Below are 22,965 nucleotides of genomic sequence, written 5' to 3' on the forward strand. Positions count from 1 at the left end.
CCTTTATTCCCTGAATATTTTAATGGAATTTCTTTATACAAACTTGGCTGAGTCTGTAGGGAAACATGAGAGCCTGTGACAGTGAAAAGGAAAAGCAAAAAGCTTCCCATTGGTGAGTCAAAAATGCAAATCCTGAAAAGCCACTAGACCAGTTCCTTTTCCTAGACAAACTCCCTGAAACCCTGGGCCACAAAGTCAAGCAAGTTTTACTAGCCTGATCTGTTATCTCCTCCATGACCAAATCCAGAGGCTAAACTTTGAATATTCAAAGCAGGAGGCTTGTGGCACAGCTATGAGACCTGGCACATGTGAACAGTGCTGCCCGAGCTGCTGCTGCTCTTTCAGTGGCAGGGCAGAGACGGGGAGCAGCCCTCCTGTCCCACCACGCGGCAATGGCATGTGAAAAGCCACGGTTACTCATACATGGCAACCAGACATGCTCCTTTCCTCCACACAGCGTGTTCAGTATCTTCACAAATACCATCCAGCTCCTGCAAAGGGTATATTCTTGGATTTGACTAATTTTGGCAAAGGCTGCTGGTAGTGCTGATGGGAAGAATGAGGTTTCCCTGCCTGCAAACGGAAATGTTATCCTCAAATTTGTATTCCCAGATGCTTCTCAGGTCTTTGATGCTGAATCAGTGATGTAGCAAGAAGGACCTGTTTTGGCTGCTGAGAGACAATGCCCGTTCCTCAAGACAACATACAGCTTTTTGCGTGGGAGACACCACTCACTATGGTGCTCTGTTGCTGCAGGTCCCACTGTCCACCCTCTGCAGCCCTCTCCTCCCCTCTGATCTGCCCCTGTGGCTGATGCACCTTCTCCCTTCCCCCAACCCTTCCCTCAATAAGGATGCTCTTCCAGCATCCTTGGGGAACTGGGAGAGGAGAGCACATGAAGGATGCTGAAAGATCATCCTTGCTCTCCTTTACATGCTCTCCTGTCCCAATTCAGCAAACCCTTCTCCCTTTGCCATTTGTCCTTATCTACCTGCCACAGTACCACTCTCAAATATTTTCAGCTTTATAGAAATCTTGTATGTTTTATGACTTAGTTTTGCATCCAGTAAGCAAATGTTATTGCTGTCAGAGTCCAAGAAATACCTAGAAATAGCACAACGTGACACTTATTCACAGCAACTAACTCCTCCTTCTTGGACTCATTCCTGGTGACACCTTGCCAAGCAAACTGTTGCTCAGTGTGGGTGATGGGGACAAAACTGCGTCTATAAAATCCAGGAATCCCACATTGCTCTGGGTCTCTTGGTACACACAGACCCGTTCATGAAGAAGTAATTGTAAAATGCTGCTTCCCCTCACTACACAGACAGATACAAAATACCTGAAAAGTTGCTGCAAATCAGTAAGCTACTGTAGGTTTACTGTGTGATTAAATGGAGATAACAGTGCACTTCAAAGAACTCGCACCAAATTCCTGAGGTGCCATTTCAATGACTCCTTCAGCTTGGCAGAAGCTCTACCAGGCTCTGCTGCAGAGCCCAGCCTTCAAGCACTGTCCTCAGGGCCTTATGGTGAGCCAATGGCCATTCAGACTCTGCCAGCTCTCACAGAGGTCCCTTGCACCTCCTTAGCCTTCAGGAGGAGCTGAAAATCATCATTTTGGGAGGTGCCATTAAACCTGTAACGTGTTTCGTGGCATGGAGGTGCTAGATGGCATGAGTGTACCTGCTCTCAAGGAGACTGTTGGGTTCCAGGCTCCCCAGGGTGATCTGAGAATGCCACACCATGAGGAAAGCCATGCAGCTGAGACCCAGTCCAGGTGTGGGGTGGGCGCAGACCTAGAAGTAGCAGTGCTGTAACTGGGCTTACAAGTCAGGCCTCTTGAAACCCGGGAGGAGTGAGAGGAGTAAGCGCTGAGCAGCCTTGCTGAGGATGAGGCTTCCAGAGGAGCAGGGGCTTGGGTTGGTTTTGACATGACATGATCCCTACTGTCACTTGCAGAGCAAAAACCCTGGGGGTGGTTTCTGAAAAGTTCCTGCTTGCATTGGTGTATAAAATCAAGGCCACAACAAGGAGTGTGTTCAGGTGGTGTTCGCAAACTCTGCGAGAACAACACTTCCAAAAGCAGGAGGGGGAGAGAAAGAGCCAGGCACTGGGTGTGTGCTTGCTCACCTCTGCCCCAGTCGCCTGAGAGATTTCTCAAAGCTGTCACTGAGAGCTGAGGAACTTGGGGCTGGGGAGCAGGACACACTTTGCATCTCAATGACCTCCAAATGACTTTCACTGCTTTACACTTTCATTTCCCGAGACATAGATTTAGAGGCAAGTTATTTGTTATTTCGTGTCAAGACAATGGAATGTCGCTCTGCCGCCAAATCCTGATTTCCTTTCCCAGATATCAATCACTTCACACTTACCCTCTACTAGAAAAAAAAACCCCAAAAATCAACAAAAACAATTACTACTAATTGAAATCTGCCTGAGTAAATATCGGTGGAATTGCAGGGAGGGGCTTTTAAAGTCCAGGCTCACGTGTGCCTGTTCTGCAAGGGCAGATCAGCCACCTGTGTTACACCCACTAACACCTGCAAGGCATCTACAACCACATCCAAGCAGGACCAAGAAAAAGTAAGTATTAGCCTTCAGTGCTTTTCGGATGTTAGGAATGTGAATGGTTGCCACAGGCCAGACCAAAGTCCCGCTGAGGGAGCAGTAGACGCCATGGAAGAGCATAAGAACTGAGCAAATGCGCAGTAGCACTTCTCCTGTCCTCCTGGCTCCCAGTTTCCCACCCGCAACACTGCAGGCTGGAGCTTGAGATGGGTTTTCACAGGATCCTGCCAAATTTTATGGATGGAAAGGACTCATCATCTTATTCGGCTTCTGCCTTATACAACCACAGAACATCACCCAGTGAGTCCTGCCTCAATAATGTGGCTTGCACATTAAATTTTCCTCTAGAAAGGGAAATACTGATTTGATTTAAAGATTTCAAAGGACAGTGAGACCATCAGAACTGTGGGCAGATTATTGTGCAGATTATACACCTTCACTATTAATGATATTGTGTATTACTTCTAATCAGAGTCTGTCAACCTTCAGTTTCTATATATCAAATCTATGGTCTTACCTAGATTAGGACTTTCGTTGATGATCCTCTGGATTTGGGTGGAAGAGGATGAATTGGGTCTCAGCAAGGATGGGAGCCTCTGAATCTTCAGCCAGAATGCCAGGAAATGACTCATAAACTGAACTATTTTTGCAGCGATTACCTTTTCTCGTGGCATTTTAAAAATTGAATTCTGAGCATGTAGGAAATGACATGTTTTACATTCAGACACGAGGAACATATTTTATGTGTTTCACTAGTACAACATTTTGAACTTTAAATTGAAAACTCTGGCATGCATTCAGCAATAGAAAAGCTAATTTCTTTCCGTTCCTTTTGCTGCTTGTAGTTTTAATTGCTAGGTTTCTTAAACGGCCATGCCCGCTAGCACCAAAAAATACATAGAACAGGTAAGTAACACAAACACATAGCTACAAATTCCTCATACCCTCATATTGTACGTGTGCCACCAGTACTACCTACCACATACTTCACAAGTATACAAGCCTGAGCACCAACAAGCACAATAATCCGCTCATACAGAAACTTTTGTTCTTGTAAGAAAGTTGTGAAAAAACTATCATAACCTGCATCTGGCTAACAATACTGGTAATCCAGGAAAAACTCCTGGGTTGAAACATATTATGAGTTGAAACATAAATGAAACCTGCATGTCCCTCAGGATGCTGGTTAAAAATTGTAGTGATGACTAGCAAAGAAAATGATTTTTTTCACTTGAATTCCTTTTCTTCCTCGTATAGCTGAAGAAACCCCGGCAACTTTCTCTATGAAGAAGAGGCCTTGCACTTAACCCAAGTAACCACACGTAAGTCCTTCTCAGAACTAAAGCTAAGGACTTGACTGCAGTCATGCTCCCTGTGTTTTTGGTGTCCTGCAAGCTTTCCCATGCTTAAGTGATGGCAGAACTTTTGATCCCATGAATATGCCATAGAAGGAAAGGCATGCAGCACAAATTGATGATCCAGTGAAGTACACCATCAGTGCTCTGCTGGAAGTTAGCACTGTCCACTGCCTCCTCCTCGCTGTGCCACCACTGGCTTCTAAAACCCTGCAGTCCCTTCTGCTATTAAATATTAACTATTCACAATGAGATGGGTGATAAGGAAATGATAAAATTAGAAATATGGCTAAATCTTAAGTAAGAATACATGATTTGTTTTAAAAGGAAGTGCTAAATTTTAATATGCTTTCTGCCATACACACAAAGGTAGAGACTTTAAAAGCTGTATTGGCATTTCTTAGAGATACTATTGGACATCCATATCCACAAAATTGTATTTCTTCCTGGAAATATATGCCAAGAGAAGTAGGTTGTTCCTAAGTGAATGATATTTTCAGCATTTACAGTATTCCCCCCCCGAATATTTGCTTAACGTTGCAATTAATATTCTGCATTTTTCTTTACCAGACAATGCCAAGAAATGCTAGAGTGGGCCCGTGCTGATCACAGATGCCGTAGACAAAGCAAGTCACTCTGAGCCAGCAAAACCCAAACTCTGGCAGGGCCCACATCTGATCAACAGTGGCATTATCATAATCTTCAACAACTGCATTGTTTATTTAGCAAATCTCCCTCAATCCCTTAACAAATTAGTCTGGAAGCCACCAGCAGGATTAACTTCAGAAATTCTCCCTCAGATCGCAATTGCGTCTGCTCAGATGTCACAAGAGATAGACATTTGCATAAGTCATACCCAGCCTTTATTACCAATTGCATTTCCAGTGATTTGACATTAGGGTCTGTCTTTTCCAACCAACTTATTTACAAAACACAGCCCTCGGCAGGGGCAACCATGCCCTGGTGCGAGAGGTACTCCTCGGCACAGGGTGTAATACCTAATACCTATCTAAGAATTTAATTGCCAACCACTTTTCTTGACTGTTCAGGTTAAGAAGTAAATGATACTGGATGTTGTCCTGGATACTTGCAGGGCAGTCTTTCACCTTGGGTCCAATGACTAAAAGTTATGCCTAGCTGGTGGCAGCTATGTGGCTTTTCTCCAAGGAGCTGGCAATCCCTATTCAGCTGCAGGCATGTGCCTGCCTCATAAATCAGCCGCAGCGCTGGCAGCCTCGTTGGCAGGCTCGGCAGGGAGACCAAGAGCTGAGCAAACAGGGCTTTCATGCTGGAATGGAGCCTCCCGCCCGCGGGGCAGCGCGGCGGCAGGGTGACACGGTGCAGCCTGCGCTGAGCCGCTGCGTGATGCTCCTGTTTGCCTGTCGGTCCTGCGGGGACGGGATGCTGTGAACCCAGAACTTCTAACAAGAATTAGTTCCCTTTACAGGAGAGAAAGCAGTAACCAGTGTCATCCCTGTCTTTTGGCACAGCTGTCAAAATCTGAGTTTCACTAAAATGTTGATATCTGCCTCTTTTTTTTTCCAAGGCAAAGTAGCAAAATCCATTTTTGGTCCTGAATAAAGGATGTATTTCCATAACAGGTGAATTTGTCATCATCAGAGAGGGTCTGTGTTTTCAGAAGGAAATGAGATAACCTATCCGTCAGCTCCACAAGCATGGGGGCACATGTACTGTAGCCAGGAGGGCTTGCGCTGGTCTCCATAGCAGACCATCAGAGGTTGCTGTATTTCATCCCACCCTTTTCAAAACAAAGTGCTACATTAACCTCTCCAATGCAGAGCAGCACCACTCCCACTGCCTGCAACTGCCCGTGACGCTTGCACGTATGCAAGGGGTTTGGATTAAAGGGCAGGTCCTGGGTTTTTTAAAGGGAACTCTGCATCCTCAAGTCCTTCAGAAGTGCTCTGCCTCTGGCCACTGCCAGGCAGTTGCGTGACACAGGCTCCCAGAGTCAAAACAGAGTAGAACAAAGGCAGTGATGAACATTTGAGATGTGCTATAAAGATAATCCTAAAGATAATTCTGCTAATGAGTTGCAGGGATAACGCATGTGAGAATATGAGAAAATACAGGGGTTGTACAAGACTGAACCCAACCGCTTATGCTCGCCACATGGTCAGCTGAAGCAGGTGCTCCGTGTGAGCAAGGCACGCTCCAGCAAGACACATCACGACAAATTTCTGCCACTTTTTTGCTCCAGTGTGCAACTCCCCCCCTACACACCTGCTGGCCGGCCCCGACGGCTGCTGCGCACTCCCCGTTCCCATCACCTCTGCAGCTGCCCCGCGAGGCTGCTGCTTCCCAGCTCACATCTCCCTTGGGAGCTCAGTGGGTTCACTGGGCTTTCTGTCAAGCCTGTACATTTACCCACCTTCCTCCTTTTGCTAGACCAGAAGCTGCCATTAGACTGGAGGTCTGGAAGGCACCTATGCAGAAAAGCCTTACAAAGCAAAGAAACTGGCTTAAGTTTTCTGTTTCATTTAGAAAATGGGGGGGGAAAACCCCAAACCCAACAACCTTCCCTTTACATCTCCAAGATGGCCAGGTAATGTTGCCGTTTTCATCTCAAGGCCTTTGCGCATGTCCATTATAGAAAGTTTTTATCCTGAAGCTGCTAAACACCAGGCCTGTTGTAAAGGGCTTCTTATTTTTTATTTTTGCTTAGTATCATGGTTTAACCCCTGTAGGCAGCTAAGCCTCACACAGCCGCTCGCTCACTGCCCTGCAGTGGGATGGGGGGCAGAATAGAGTAAAAGTGAGAAAACTTGTGGCGTAAGATAAAGACAATTTAGCAGATAAAGCAAAAGCCGCGCACGCAAGCAGAGCAAAACAAGGAATCCATTCACCACTCCGCATGGGCAGGCAGGTGCTCAGCCATCTCCAGGGAAGCAGGGCTCCATCACACATAACGGTTACTTGGGAAGACAAACACCGTAAGTCTGAATGTTTCCCCCGCTCCTTCTTCCCCCAGCTTTGTATGCTGACCATGACGTCATATGGTATGGAATGTCCCTTTGGTCAGTTGGGGTCAGCTGTCCCAGCTGGGTCCCCTCCCAACTTCTTGTGCACGCCCAGCCTCCTTGTTGGTGGGGTGGGGTGAGAAGCAGAAAAGGCCCTGACTCTGTGTGAGCACTGCTCAGCAGTAACTAAAACACCCCTGTGTTATCAGCACTGTTTTGGTCACAAATCCAAAGCATAGCACCATACCAGCTACTGTGAAGAAAATTAACTCTATCCCAATCAAAACCAGTACACTTGGACATGACAAAAATTGCACATGGGGACGGAAGCGTGCATGGAGTGAAGGTGGGTGGTTTGAAACAGACCTGCTGATGCTTTTTGTTTTATTTTAACAGCAAGAGCACTGACAGATACTATGCTCCATTAGGTACACTCTCAACTTATGCCTCTTCAGATATTTTTTGAATAACGGGCAAATAAAATGACTGCTGGGGAATGGCTAGCTCTAGTAAGTAGAGAGAGAAGTTTGGGCTGCCAGACAACATGTAAGGACATCAGGAAATTGTACTGCTGAGAAGCTCCTTGAGTCCATCTACAAGACCAGAGTAAAATGCATGCCAAAATAAACAAGCTGCTGGGGAAAAGGGTAGAGTATCTCAAGATATACCTCCAGATTTTTATTGTTTTTTTTAAAGTTGTTCCTGTGGGCTTTTTCTCAAGATGCTGTCATCTCCAGGTTTCAGGACACTCTCCTTTTGCAAATGAACCTCCATTGAAGGCCTTGACTTTTCCAGCCTGAGTGGAGCCCACTTTGAATCCTGTGTGAGGGAAGCTGAGGCTGATGGAGACAGCAGTGATGACCATGGCTGGCCAGGAATGCTGACATGGTGGGGATCAGCATGAGGGAGGATGGGCAGTAAAAGGGGACAACAGTTTGCCAGAAACGGTGGACCTGCTGAAGCCTGATCTCTGCATGGTCACAGGAGAGGGCAGGATTTTAGCAGGGAACAGCGGTGTCAGGGGAAACTGATGGTGCAGACCTGCTCCTTGGATGCTGAAGGCGAGTGGAAGTGAAGCCTCTCCCGAGCCCTACTGCCAAGCCCAGCTGTACAGAGATCCTATATGACATTCCTCTTTCTGTACAGGAACAGAAGCAAATGAAGCCCCCATCTGCCCTGGGGCTGCTTTTTAATTCCTGTCTTTTCCTCCCTGACTCTGTCTCTCCTTCCACCTCACCCCCAAGTCCTAGGCAAGTGCAGATGGGATCTGTTCTCTGTCCCAGGCCTATCTGGGCTGGCAGCAGTCCCAACTCCACATTGTCCTCAAGACCCTCAGCTGCCCCCAGCTCCATCCAGAGCCCGGCAGGGCACACAAGCTCTCCCCAGCAGTGCTGCAGAGCCACCACTTAGATCGCATGAGCAATCGGGGCCCACCGAGGTCCCCCAAGATATGGAGCTGGTTGGTTTTACCCAGACATATGCTACCGCCCAGCACCAACAACCAGTCTGTGGGGCACTACTAATGTTCTACGGTATGGAGGATTTGTGCTTGCAGGTGCTCTGCTGGTGCCATAGCACAGCTGTACAGACACAGTTAAATAACCCTTTGGGATCAGCTTCGCCCGAGGAACCCACAGGCGAGGGAGAAAGCCTCTCTCCTGCCTGCTGGCTGAGCCAGCACAAGGGGAGAGCTGCAGCACACATCCAGGGTATGGAAAATCAATTACAGCGTGGGTCTTGGCACTGAAACAGAGAGTGTTTTAGCACTTGAAAACAGCTTTTAGCTAGTGGGTGAGGGATAGACCCATGTTCTCTAGGAAGGAAAGGTACTGGCAAATTCTAGTGCGAGTGGGCTGAGAGCTAAATCTCTACAGCATTAGCTCAGACTTCGGCAATACTCAAGCTCCAGCTTGCCCCTGATGAAGGACAGTTAATTCAAGAGAAACCATCACTTACCACAGGCAGGAGATTTTTGAAAGCATATGTGAGTCTGATTTAGAGCAATGCACGTCGCAATGTGCTTTGAATTCACAACACGCCTAAGATCAGCCCTAAGCAGACCTCACTTCTTTTAAGTTTATCTCCAACTGAAGAATTTGCCTGTTTTCTCCGCGGCTGTCTTCAGGCTAAACGCAGGTCTGGGCTCTGCCGGGTGGGAAGCGCACAGGGATGGAAAGCAGCAGGTCCCTGCTAACTGTAACCACTGTGAAAGGGTGGGCTACTCCCAAGACAGTCAAGCATCTGAAATAACAACCACAGCACTCTTTATGACATGTACGGAAGGAGTGAAAGAACGGCAGCTTCCTATCAGTTCTCAAATATGAGAAGAAACCTTAGCCCAGTTATGGAAAAGGGGTAACGTTTGTCCTGAATATCTCATCCTAGGAGCCTGCAGGCTCAAGTGACCAGTACAGCTGGGACACTCTCCGAGGCACCCATCATTTTTGTACCTCCTGACCATGCAGAGGATTCAACGCACACACTGCCCAGTCTTACAGTCCTTACTTTTGTGAGTTATTCTGTGAGTCATTCAGGGATTTGTTCATCCCATCCCCCAGAATTACTGTATGTCAGTGATAGCATGTTTCCCTCTGTCCTTCTCAGGCTTTCTGTCATTTAGGTAAAATTATCCTGTGCTCCCTTAAACAGACACAGAAGGACCTTCCACCTACAGAACAGTTAATGTCCTCAAGCGACTTTGATGTCATATATGTATAAGTAACATATAAGATACACAGTATATAAATATACATGTACATGCCCTCTATAATTAAAGGAACATGTCCATACGTAAAACATTTTTATCTTGTGCCAAATGCTGAATTCTACCCTGAGGTAATGAGTCAGGAAAAACATTAACATAAATTTGATGGTGTATCTCAAATTCTCAACAAAATTGTGTTTCTATCAGAAGTTTGGGAGAGTGGCTTGAAGTTTTCAATTAATTAAAAACACCACCCACTACTGGGCTCATTAAAATCTCCTGTCCCCAACACTGCCTTACAATCATACATGATCCTGTACGTGCAATGAACGTCAGGTAGTTTATGTGGTATTATTGATACTGAGCATTGTTACCAGCAAACATCGTGGTGGTCTTGCTCCTATTCCAAACAAGTATCAGGATGGCTAAACCTATTGACTGTAACTCATGCCGGCAGGCTCAGGAGAGCCAAAGGATAAGGACCAAACTCCATCAGAGGCTGACTGCCCTCTCATCATGTGGAAAGGATACACAGTACCAAGGCAAAGAGGGCAGCTCACATTGCTGCAGCCTCTTATGCCAGCTATTCTGTGAACAAGCAGCAGGTTGCTTCCATTTTTCATCAGTTTTATTTGCCAGGCTTAAATCTTCCCCCTTCTCCCACCTTTCCTTCCAAACCAATAAAAAAAAAATCCCATTTCTTCTGAATTTCTTATCAATATATGTATCTCTTGAGAAAGCAGGTCACATGCAGGTCAGCTTTAATTTAATACCTCCCATGGATTTTAACAGCTGCAAAACCAGGATCCCAGAAGGTAACATGTTTGAGCTAACGGAGTCAACGAGTAGCTTTCCTTGCTGCCTTCCCCCCGCTGTCAGCAAACATCTATAATGGCAAGAAACACTCCTAACAGGTAAACTGATACCTTGCTACTGGGTAGCTGACAAGACTTTTAATATGTAACTGAAACTAGAGAATGGTTATAAAACACTCCTAGTTCACTTCTGCTCTCTTATAGCTACTAATTCCTTCCCCTTGGTGTTTTCCCTTCCAGAAATTCAATACAGAGCCAACACTTCCTTAGTACAACATCCCTGTGCTTCCCTTAGGCACTTCCACTGAAACCAAGTGTGTCAGCTGTAACTGGGGGAGGAAGCAACCATTTCCATCACACAGTAAATGAAACGACATTGTTCCCCTTCCTCCTCCAATACAGTTTGTTTCGTTACCGCAAGGTTTTACAGGGCCCGCACATACCAGGATTTGTAAGAAAGCGTCAAATACTTGAGCTGATAGAGAACTGGCTGGATGCTTCTCTGCAAACACGGTGGTGCAAAGCCAGCTCCGGACTTGCCTCTCGCCAACGAGGCTCTGGTGTTTGTCCCTAAGCGGCAGGGGACCCTCATGATAAGGAGTTAATTATAAAGCAACATTTTTCAGCAACTCGAAAGATTATTACCAAGCATATCGCTTCTGAGCTGAGTACAGAAAATAATTTGCAGGAGTCACTTCTACACTTACTTCTTGTTTCATTATCGTTATTACCAAACTGGCTTTGCCCAGGGTGGCAGCATCACCAGGATGCCGCAGAACTGCGTTCTGCCTTAAGGAAATAGCTGCTGCAGAAGCTTCCCACCAGAGTTGCCCCCCGCATCCAAGTCACTCACTCCTGGTGCCCAAATTCCAGTGATGCTCACCCAAATATCATCCACAGAGCTGCAGGTGCCAAAAAACACTCAACCTTTGCTCATATCCGACCACGATCAACTCGGATTGCAGGAACAGCTTTCAGAGCTGTGAAAACTCATCTACAAAAATTTGCTTTGGACTGAAGTGATTTAGATTATGTATCAAAGCCTGTTAGTCATTCTCCTCAAAAACTAAAGATGAAAAATTAACCTTGGCTGTGATGAAATCTAATACTCCTTATGTGAATTACAGCATTATCTGAAAGCTACAAAGAAGACCAAACCCTTTTTTTTCTTGCTAGATGATTTACAAATGTGGAAAGAAGGAACTAACCTGTACAGTTTCTAGCTTAGTTTTTAAAAAGATACTTTAAAAAAGCTTAACGAAAAAGGAACTGGGAAAGAAAGATGAAGCTAAGAGAGTACCCCAAATGCTTCCTGTAAGCGTAACGGGAAATTTTTGAATTGCTGTTTATTTGAACCTGCACCACAACATGTCTCACATTTCCAAGGCAGGAGGAAAAAGTCCAGCTCAAAGAAGCTCATCGCTGCCTGAGGACACAGCGGTGGGCAGGAAGAGGACAGGCACAGCTGTAATGACAACAGTAGCAGGACGAGCAGCCTGGCAGCACTCAGCTGTAGGAGTGTGAATAATAGGAAAGATTCGAAATGTCTGTATGGGTTTTTCTGTGCAAAAAAAGCACAGAAGCCACACAGCAAGGGACTGATGAACGGAAAGGTGATCATGTTTATTAAATAGAGAAAACCTGCTGATGGAGCAAAAGGCAGATGGAAGGAGATGAAACGTGAGTGAGGGATAAGAAGGAGGAGGTATAAACACCTCTCTCTTTAAGGGTTTTTTAATGCAGAACATAGACAAATGTATAAAATGGATCTCTATGGATAAAATGGATCTGGGTATGTGCGACGATGGGTTATGCATTTCCCATAGCCAGTATCAGGGAAGCTCACCGGGCAAGCAGCCGAATGGAAGGAGGGGCAAGAAGCCTCGCAGGGATGCTGGCGGCGGCAGCCTCTGTGGCCCCACAGACAGGGATGGGGCACTGCTGCAAAATGGCAGAGCAAGCTGGAGGTAGGGACAAGGGAGACAGCTCAAGGGAGCTGCGCCCACTCAGTGAGGCTGCACGGTGTCCGAGCGGAGAAAAGGGGCTAAATTAGTGATGGGATGAGGACCTGACAATGTGCGGCAGGATTTTGGAACGAGCGGAAGGATGCAATACCTGCAAATAATACGAGTGCATAATTTAAGCAAACTCATGAGTTTTGGGTACTCTGTTATTCAAACACGTCTTAGCTGAGTCAAGTTTAGACACAGCATCCCATTTATCTTGGCACAACCCAAATCCCTACATTATCTCTGTCTTTTCAACCTCCTCACAGGAACTTTACTTCCAGCTTTGTTAAAACATGAAGTAGCCAAGGAACTGCTTTGCAAATAAATACCAGCCAAGGCGAAGGCTTAACCCCGCTGCGGGGTGCAAGGGCTGCCTCCGGCTGCCGCTGCCCCCGCTCCTTCTTTCACTGCTACAGTGCTGGTGCAGCATAGGTGCTTCTCAGACACGCTGGAAAGTCCAGCATGCTAAATACATATAAGTTAGCATATCCTACTTGTGTTTTTTTACTCAATATTGTGAGTTCCCCTCTGCCAGCCCAAAATTTAACCATTCTGGAATAAATACTGCTGAGTGGAAGGTGATGACCTCGGTCTCTAACACAGACAGCAAAGGGCACAGTGCTGCTCTCCACACAGCGATCCTGCTTTTCATCACTTTTACGTCACATGGGTGCAAAGGCAGTGGAGTCAGTGGTGTTTCCTGGCACGGCCTCTCTGCTCTCCCTCTCTCCCCTGAGTTTCCTCCTGTGCAGCAGCTCATTCCCCCTTGAAAAACTGGGGCAGAAGAAGGAAACAATGACAGGGTCCACATGTTAATGATAGGAAAACACCAGCTGCTAACACACTCTGCTACAAGCCCCGAAAATGAGGCAGGGGTTTATTTTTAACATCCGTGTCAGATCTCTTTGCCTTTTAAAGAGCGTCCTGGGGCTGCCTGGTCCTCTTATCTGCTCGGCTTCAGTGAGCCGCTGCCGTGGCTCTGCTGTCCCTGCAGCTGGGCCCTCCTCTCCTTGCCTGCCCAGCAGCCTGAAAGCTGGAGTGGTCCTCCACCACCTCAGCAAGTGCTGCTTACTCTGCTGAAGTGTTTTGCTAAGAAATACGCAGACTATGGAAACACCGCACATTGCAGTTTGGAAGGAAGAGTCTCGCAGTGTCCATCAAGTTTTGCTTCTATTTCTCTGTGCTCCTGATAGTAGAGAGCTAAAAGAATATTCAGAGTAAAACTAAGGAAGTTTTTTATTTCCTCAATAAAACATCCTTAGACCCTACCTAGGAGTCCAAAGAAAATGTTAATCCTCACATTCAAACTGCCACACAAACTGTGATGAAAGGATGCAGCACTGGGAAATAAAGAACTTGCTGATCATATTAATCCTTCATCTTCCATTCAGCTTCCTACACCAGTATCCGGTTTCCTTTTTAACAGCCAACAATGCTCCTCTATTTCCTTACGTGATCCCCCATAGTGCTATCATGTCAGACGTAAAAGCAACGCTTCTCAGTAACTAAATGAATTCTCTAATTTTTGTTATAGATTATAGAAGAGCTCTGACATCTATCTGTAAACAGTGACACCGTACACCCTAAAAGCACGCTTTTTGGTTCATCACAAAATGGCTGGTTTGCACAAAGCCCCTGCCTTTGGTTCAGTCAGTGAATCTGCTCCTGACAGCTACCAAGGACGCAGCTGTGGGACGGGGATCCTGGAGCCCACCTCCGAGTGCCATGGACTGTGTGCAGTGATGCTTTTTGCATTTATCTTGCAGATCTTTTTATATAGCAGACAAAAAAACGATTTAGTAAGATAGCCCTTGATTACTGAAAAGTGTCAACCATTTAACAACTGAATTTTCCAAAACAGAGAAGCTTGCGCTAGCTAAACTGGTCATTTTACACAAAAAAAAAGACAGTTGTAGGAAAGAGTTTTGCTTTACTTCAGAAAATTCTACACTAGTGGTTTGCAGTTACTACACTGAAGGCTCCTGCGCTGCACAATTATTTAAAAAGATAAAAATCAGCGATTCAGTTGTTTTAGATACACTGACACTTGTGAGGGTTTAAAGAACTGAAAACTAAAAGTGTTCCAAGCACCTGAAGGTTTCCCCGGTAGTACTTCTGAAAAGGACCTACTTATTAAAAAGTCTCATTTTGCCTTCCTAAGACAAAACTCAAAAGCCCTCAGAGGGAATTTTTGTCCCAGGCAAGGTGAGGAAGACCAGTACTCTTTGTGCACAGCTGTAGCAATGTGCCTGGTTAAAAAAAGTAAAATTCAGGTCACCTGCATACATCAGGTCACAGCTAAATGACCCACGCCTCTATTACTTTATAAATAATAGGGTTATCACCAACACAATTAATCTTACCTTATTGTAGTACTGCACCTGGACCGAGTGCCACTGCCCATCGCTGACCCCTCCAGGAACAAACGGTGCCACCGTAGTGGTTGTCTCCCCTGCAAGGGCAGGCAGAAGGGAAAAAATAAGTCAACAACCCTTCAAACTCTGCTCTACACTAAACCAAAACACAGAGAGACCCTCATCTGGCACAGGGTGCAGCCACCTTACCTCATCATGGAAGAATTTGGGTTTTTGTCCCGCAAGACAGTAAACATCCCCAGTTTCATGGAATTATTTTGATGCACAAATACAAAAATAGCTTCTGGTGCATTCAGGTGAATTATGTTACTTTTTACTATGCTTCTGCAGAGTGCGGTAGCAGATGCATTGAGTAGATACAGCTATTGCTGAACTGGTCAACTGAGGAAAAAATGTAGATTAATTTTTCTGGATTTCTACCAAAAGCAGCAGTTTGAGGTTTTTTTATTATGATGACTATTGTGCTGGGATATTTTGTCAGAGAAGAGACGCCAAATCCCCTTCAGAGCTGAGAAAGTGAAATCCAAAAGTACTCTAGTATAAAACCCACAGACAGTAACCTTGGTCCCAGCAAAATTTTACCAGTGATTAATGAAATTATTGTCGGCCTTTCAGTATTTAAATTTGAAAGCAAATCCTTGCCATTGCAACTGGAAAGCTGAAGCTTTTAAGTCAGGTCTGAGTCAGCAGAACCAGCTCAGTAACCAGGCATATCTCTTCCGAGGTAGCAGCAAAATAAACATTCATGTTGAAAGTACAAAAAAGGCCTGGCACAGAGAAGGGATTGCTAGGTTTCAACTTTTTTTCTTTCTCTTTCTTTGTTTTTTTAAACAGTTGGAAAATTCTACATAATAAACCACAGGAAAAATAACCCCCTCCCATAAGCGAAGATAGTTCACAGTATTGTTGAGCTTAAAATGTACCTTCTACTCTCTATTTGCAACAAATACTTCACCCTGTGTGAAGTATTATTCCTGTGTCCCCTACTCTCCTTTAACTACCATCCTATATACTTCTGTTATTTAAACAATACAGATTTCAGCTTAGCATGTTTGACATCTTGCTGTGATGTTTTTTATCATTTAGTGATAAAAAATCTGTGGTAAAAATTAGGGTTTTTATTCGGCTAACAGGTTTCTGCAAAAGAAAGATCAACTGTCTTCAATCCTTTTGCTTTGCTCACTGTGAAAAAGTTGTTGTGACAGGTAAAACAGTCAGATCAGATGTCCAAAACTTGTACTGTTTGTTAAAAGCTGCTTACTATAAAACTATAAACTATAAAAGATAAACCACTCTCCTCCCAAAGAAAATACCATTTGCAATATACAGGACCAGACCTGCTCTCAGGTGCAGCAGTGCAAATCTAAATTTAGTTTCACGTATTTAAAAGAGTTCCTCCACATTTAAATGCATATAAGTGCAAGTAAAATTTATTTTTTCTCATTCATCCTCAGGGTGCCTTCCGAGCGATTTGATTCAAGTTTAGACAGGCGGAGCAGACCTACAGACGAAAGCACATCTCTCTGACTGCAGCATGTTATTTCATTACATGAATCCATTCAAAAGCCTGTCTTAAAATCTAATTTGGACATCTGCAAGGTAATAAAGGGGAAATGAAACCGGCTATCTTCAAGCCAAAGGGCCCAGATATGCACTTAAGCATCACTGGTAAATCGATGGGGTCACATAGGATTTACCGTGGGATCTGATGGCAGTGACCGTCGCTGGCCATGAGTGTGCAACACTGACGTGGGCTGTGCCTCTGCTTCTTCTGCTTTACTGCTTGCAATGTCTCACTTTTCACAAAAATAAAGAGTTGACTAGAGCCCACATGTCTGTTCTGAATACGAGTAATAAGAAATAACAGGATTATTTCCTGAGTTACGTGCCCAGTACAGAGGTACAAACATCTCACTTGACCTGCACGTAACCCCACTTGACCTACGCGACAACAGCCCTTCCCAGATATTTGTTTCTGTTGCAATGGAAAACATCCCCTAAACCTGTGACAAGAGCTTGTCTGCCCTGCTGAGATTTAGGCAAGCCACCAAAGCCTTCCCACCGAACTCACAGACCTCCTCCTGGGCTGAAGCAGGAACCCAAGTGGTCCACCAAAAGGGACTCCAAGAGCCTCAGCAAGCCTGCTGGTGGCTTCAACATGATTCACTGTACAGCTGCATGCTAACAGCTGCACCTGCTACCTCGTCACGGAAATCACCACAGGCGGGCCTGAATTTCTGGATGGAACTTGGACTCTTTTAACTTGAGAAATACCTCTCTGCTGAGACTGGAACTGGTCAGGGTTTGTTCTTATCACACTTTCATCAGGAAGAGCTTTGCCACTGCCAGGGCTGATTTTCTCGGGGAAACCTCTCCCCTGGGAAAAGCCCACAGTGGCAGGGACACATGCCACATTGAGCTTCACTTGCCTTCCCTTCTCTCTGCTCCCACAAGCACCAGAAGACGCTGGCTTTGTCCTAGTGCAGAAAGCAAGCAAACGCTAAAGCCTCCGTTTCTTGTTTCCCAGCCCACTGTAGCAATAAGCGGGCAGCTTAGTTCTAAATTCCTTGTGGGTTACAGCTTTTTCGCAAGGGGAGGTGCTTCCACTGGGCAGTAGTGGATTCCAGTGATGGCATTGCTCCTCACCAGTCCTCTAACAAACGGCAGGTAGTTTTCACTTGTCTCCTAGCTTTTCCTTTGGCTTGCGTCTATTTTTAAGATAACATTTATGCACCTAGTTTTACTGATGGCGTAGTGTAAAAATGCATAAACACATGATGTTTATCACAGTGTGATAAAATGAAGTCTCATTTAAGCAACCACTGGCTCAGAGGCCAACTTTCAGGCTAGCACCAAGCTTTTATAGTAGTCATAAACTCTCGCTTTTATAACTGATATGTTGACAAGTTCCTGCCTACGGCAGCGAGCGTTCCCGCCACAAACCGCTACAATCTGGAGCACTTCGCAACACCCTGCATCAGTTGTTCACTGAATAATGTCAGCCGGTTACTCAATTAACGAGGAAGCAAATAGCCATACAAAATCATTAAAGTGCATTTCCAAACGGCTTGAGAAGGATGTCCTGACCGCAGGCAGAAATGTCGAGTGACACCTCACCTGCAGAGAACGTGAGCTGGATCTGCTCCTCGATGATCTCCAGGGCAATGAAGTCGTGCTTCTCGTTAAAACGCCCGTTGTAGAGGAGGAGAGCATTCCTCTCCCTGGTTGCAAACCTAGAACACAGAGACGAGGGGTTAGCTCATGCTTAACGATTTGTGAATTGAAGACCGACGGTCAAGTCGCCCAGAAGAAAGGCAGCATCACAGTTAGCAGAAAAGCAAGCCTTTGCATCTTCCTTCAGACACAAAATTATAAAATTTAGCCAGTGGCAGGATAAATATATTCTTTCACAATCGATAGAGGCAAGCAAGATGGAAATTACAGAAATGTACTCTGCAGAGATCTTCTGCGGACGCTGACCCTCACAAAGGGTAAAATTAGGCAGACGCACGATGCAGTGTGAGTATCTGACACTCGCCAAACAGTAGCACCTACTACACTTCGCAAACAATCCTAAAGGTAGGACGCATTTTCACATAAAAGAGGGGATCCTTGCTGCCTGCTTGCTGTCTAAATGCTACAGGGTACATGGAGAGCCTCAACTGATTAAAAAGACCTGATGGGGACGCAAGAGGGTGGGAAAAAGATAAGAGTTACTTTAATAATGCCATGTAGACAATCAGGGTTCATCAATCAACAGGTCAATCAGTTGGAGGAAGGAAAATAAACACTTAAATAATTCCACTAAATCAGTGCCAATGGGTGGGTTTTGGTTTTATTTTTCTTGTGCTTCTAAATATGGGATGCATCACACATTTCCTGCAGAAAAAGAGGCAATCCCACTTTTAAAAAAGCCTAGTTTTTTTGTCAGGGCAGAACATTTTTGCAAATGTCGTGTGTTATGTGTATTTTATAATTTTTAATTGAATCTGATTATCTTTGGGGATTCACACACAACTTTCATCTATTTAGAAACGCAAATTTTTTTTTACAAAGACTAATATTATATAAAGAGAGAAAAAGAGAGAGAAACCATGGGAATTTCTTGTGTTTCCAAATGGCAGCGTAGTTTGATTTTGTATCTTGAACTTCAGGAAATATGCCTGATTTAAATTAACCCACTTTTCTTAAAAATGAATCAAATGCTGAACACAGCTAATGAAAACTGCCTTCCATAAACAGAAGAAATTATTCTTGTGCCTGTCATGTCATATCTACTAGCAAGACTCTCATGTGATGCAACAAGACCTGCACTCAGAGAATGTGAAAGAAGAAGTATTTGAGAACATCAAGGTCAGGTATTTGTAATAAAAAGTTCCAAATCCAAAGAATATTTTTTAACAAAAGTTGTTTGTCAGACATATGTATGTTGTGGATCACACCAAGTAGAGACCTTTCAGAACCAGGAGCCTGAATCTGAGCTACATTAAAATGGGAATTACTGTTTTGAATACTTTTAATCAGTTTTGAAATATATCTTTAGTTCTAAATTTATTTAACATAATATAAAATATTATAGAACTAAAAGGCAAACTAAATTAATTAATGCAATACCGACGATATATTTAAATATTATCAAAACACTGATTAAGTTTTCACTTTTCACCATCAAACATTTCATCCAAAGGAACACAGTCCCTGTAAAACATTTCCCAAGACTGTATTTTTCAGTGGATAACTGCTTCATCAAAACATTTTTCACAGATCTATCCAGAATGTATATGAGCAAAAGAAATGAGAATAATGTGCTTCTTTAGTGGGCAAAAGACTTGGTTTGATTAGCAACAACAGGAATCTTATTTCTGTTTGAATATATTTTTATGATATGGTTTCAATTCTCTACCATATTTTTAACTATTAAACTATTATTTATTAAACTATTGAATTATTAAGCTATTTTTTATATTTCTTTACTCCGTGTATGTTCAGTTCCACTCCTTGCCACTAGTCAAAAGCATTTTTTGTATCATACTAATAGTTAAAGCACTACTGCTTTTGAGCTTGCCTGGTTATCACCAGCTATGGAAAAAAAATACTGTTTTTTAATAGAAGGGATATTTTTAATCTCAGGACATCACAAACAAAAGGCACTTTCTTAGAGAATTTTGAATAAATACTGAGAAAATCTCTCCACTGACACTGTCTCTTGGAGTGAAGGAATAGCAAGTGTGGGAAGGAAGCAAGGAGGACGTATAATGTTGGGAGCAGAAAGACATGCCTGGTCAGTAACCTAAACACTGTTTGTAAAAAAATCACCTTTTAGTTATGAGACTGGACAATGCAAACACCCCGCTCTTTGCCAGGAGCAGGTCATGAGTCACTTGAGGCTGAGGGAAACTATAAATCCTGGGATTTAATGAATGCTTCCAAATCACAAAATATGTAACGGCAAATCATCGTCTAGACAAACTGCTAATTCTTGCTTATCCTCACATAATGTTTTCCATCTGCACTGAAGGAAAATAAAAGCCAAAGAAATAATAAGTGTAAATACAAGTGAACTTCAGGTATGAAAAGCTAAATGTGTCGTTATCCCAGACAGCGTGGGATGAGCCCCATGATGTTCTAGACTTTTTCTAATCACACTGAGTAGACCGAGCAGTGTTTAGCTCACGACTAAATGAGCTTGGTTTTAAAGACGGTGAAGAAACCCTGCCGTAAGCACCACCTTGCTACAGTAGTTTGCTGTTTCTCAGTAACCCCTACACAGAGCATTAACTTGAAGCACACTACACCTGAAAGATCTCTTCCTGAAAGACTGAAAAATGACACCACATGGCTGGGGGGACAAGCCAAGGGTAGTGCAGGTAATTTATGCTGGCAGCCAGCCCAGACCGCTCCTTTATTTGCACTCACTGTAGGTCTGGCAAGTCCAACAGAGCCTTTTGCTCCTCAGCTTTCCTGTGTACTTAGACCCAATGCTCTAAAATGATCTTCACAGGCACCTCTCTTCCTTGCCTCGACTCACGTGCACACCATGCCTGCGCTTTCTGATTTAACCAACATGTCAAGATCCCATAAAATTTCAGACTTTAGGATTAAGGCAGATGAAAGATAAAATGGAAAGAAGCTGCCTGGTTCCCGACAGATGGAAAACACCAGGTAACTGCTGGGTGCTGGATGGGACGCATGCCTGGTGGTGTCCTCCCTGAGCACTTTCTCTGGACAGACTCACAAACATGTCTGTCATTGTGGCTGTTGTTGTCCCCGGCTGCTCTTTGGGGTCGGGGCTAACACATTTTGTGCTATTTATTCACAGTCAACCGTGAGGGAGAACCAAAGGTCAATCCTGACCCGCTAAACCATGGGAAAGCTGCAAACCCACCCCCTCTCTGGAGAAGAGGCATGTGTGCACCTGGAGCTCTTGGCTCCATGGGAGGCAAGCCCTATGCCTGACCCAAGAAGTCTTCTCCAAAAGAGGGTTCTTTCCCCTGGGATGAGTCAGCAGAGGGGAGACCTGGTCTCCACAGTGTGGCCACCACCGTTGCTCCCCTTGCCTCTCTGTGCACCCCCACGGGAAAAGTGACAGTCAGCTCAGGAGAAGACTGTCCAACGTGGGGACGTCGGGGCAGATGGGATGGGGATGAGGCCATCGTGTCTGGACTCCAGGATGGGACCAGAAGCAGAAGCAGGGTGTGAAGGCCAAGAGGAGAGACGTGAGGAGCTGGGACAGCTGGGGTTGTCTGAAGCCCAAGGCTGGGAACCAAGGGAGAGCAGGGACCTGAGGAGGACCAGCTGTGTTCAGCCATGGCCTGACAAGACCGGGTCCTCTCACAGGCTGGGAATCAGGAGAGGGGAAGAGCACTCCCAAACAAGCTGCATGAACAGGTTGGCTCTGCAGCCGGCCTGAAAGTCAGGAGGCCATGGGCACAACTAGAAAAAGTGGGAAGCGCACCACCCACCCTGACATTTCTCTGGCCAAGGGCTGCTGAGAGGTGGCCAGAGAGGCCTTGGTGTCCCCTCACCCTGTGCCGTCACCGCACGTTGCAGCAGAGGGAGGTGGGGAGTTAGCACCTCAGCGGCACCCTCAGCAGGGCAGAAATCAAGTGCTTTCAAGCAACACGACTCGCAGGAGTCGCCATCAGAAACCCCCAGTGACCTCCACATGTAGGTAATTTGGTAGCTGACAATATTTAACAAACACCCCCCTCAAGTTGAAGTGGAGAAGCCACCACACGCAGAGCCCTTCCCCACTGGGACTTACATGAGGGAGACGGTGAAGTGGAAGCGCTGCCGCAGCCCCTTGAAGGTGATGAAGGACTGCGGGGGGAAGCTCCTGGTGGTCATCTCGCAGTACGGCCGCTCGTATTCGCCCGGGGGACACTCGCACTTGAAGCCCCCGATCAGCAGGTTCACGCAGGTTCCTCCGTTCTTACACACCCCCGGAGCACAGCGGCCGGAGCGCGCGTTCACCTCGCAGTACTCTCCTGCAAGAGGAGAAGCAGAGCTCAGGGACAGCAACACCTCACTCCAGCAGCGAGCTGTGGCACGCAGCTACCCGAGTGTTTCTGCTAAAGGCTAAGCTGCTTCCGAACTTCTGCACACATGACCCCCTCTGCCATCGAGGTACGAGCCTGTAATTGCAGGGGGGGAAGGATGCTGCATCGCCTTTCAAGTCTGAATTGTCAGGGTGTGCGGGATATGATGTGCTGAGCAACCCTCTTGCAAATATCCAACATGGTGGCCCTGGTTTTCAGATTCCTTGGCCGCTTCCAGACCCGGTGATAAATATAAAGTTGGTGACAGATCTATATGGGAGGAGGTAACACCACCAGTTAAAAACTCGCACGCTCCCTGTCAAACAAAATATGTGTAAATTGTTCTGGCCTTTTACTATGGGTTGGAAACTGCGTAACCAGGTAAGTGTTTGCACTTCGCCTCGAGTGGAATTTGGCTTTGCTGCCCATGGCGGCGGCAGGGCACAGCTGAGGTTGCGACAACACTTGCAAAATGTTTACAGAAAGAATAAGCAGGATGCTGACGACATACGTATTGCTTCCATCGTTTCCCATGTATCCTGCAGGTGACAGCCATTTTCTGAACCCTTCAGAGACGGGCGCAGTAACTCTCCACAGAAGTCATGGATTCTGCA

At 45.4% G+C, this 22,965-nt stretch overlaps 1 protein-coding gene across 1 annotated transcript in view; it reads right to left on the reverse strand.

Moving 5' to 3' along the window:
- Positions 1-22,965, reverse strand: part of CELSR1 (cadherin EGF LAG seven-pass G-type receptor 1) — a gene marked incomplete at both ends in the record, with an annotated part of 172,064 nt that overhangs the window by 55,894 nt on the left and 93,205 nt on the right. The window contains 3 exons of the mRNA XM_082011073.1: positions 14,802-14,890; positions 17,931-18,046; positions 22,078-22,300. Coding sequence (XP_081867199.1) covers positions 14,802-14,890; positions 17,931-18,046; positions 22,078-22,300 — 428 coding nt within the window. The remainder of the gene's footprint in view (positions 1-14,801; positions 14,891-17,930; positions 18,047-22,077; positions 22,301-22,965) is intronic.

This window comes from Phaethon aethereus (genome assembly GCF_964289735.1).
Source record: "Phaethon aethereus genome assembly, chromosome: 1".
NCBI lineage: Eukaryota > Metazoa > Chordata > Aves > Phaethontiformes > Phaethontidae > Phaethon > Phaethon aethereus.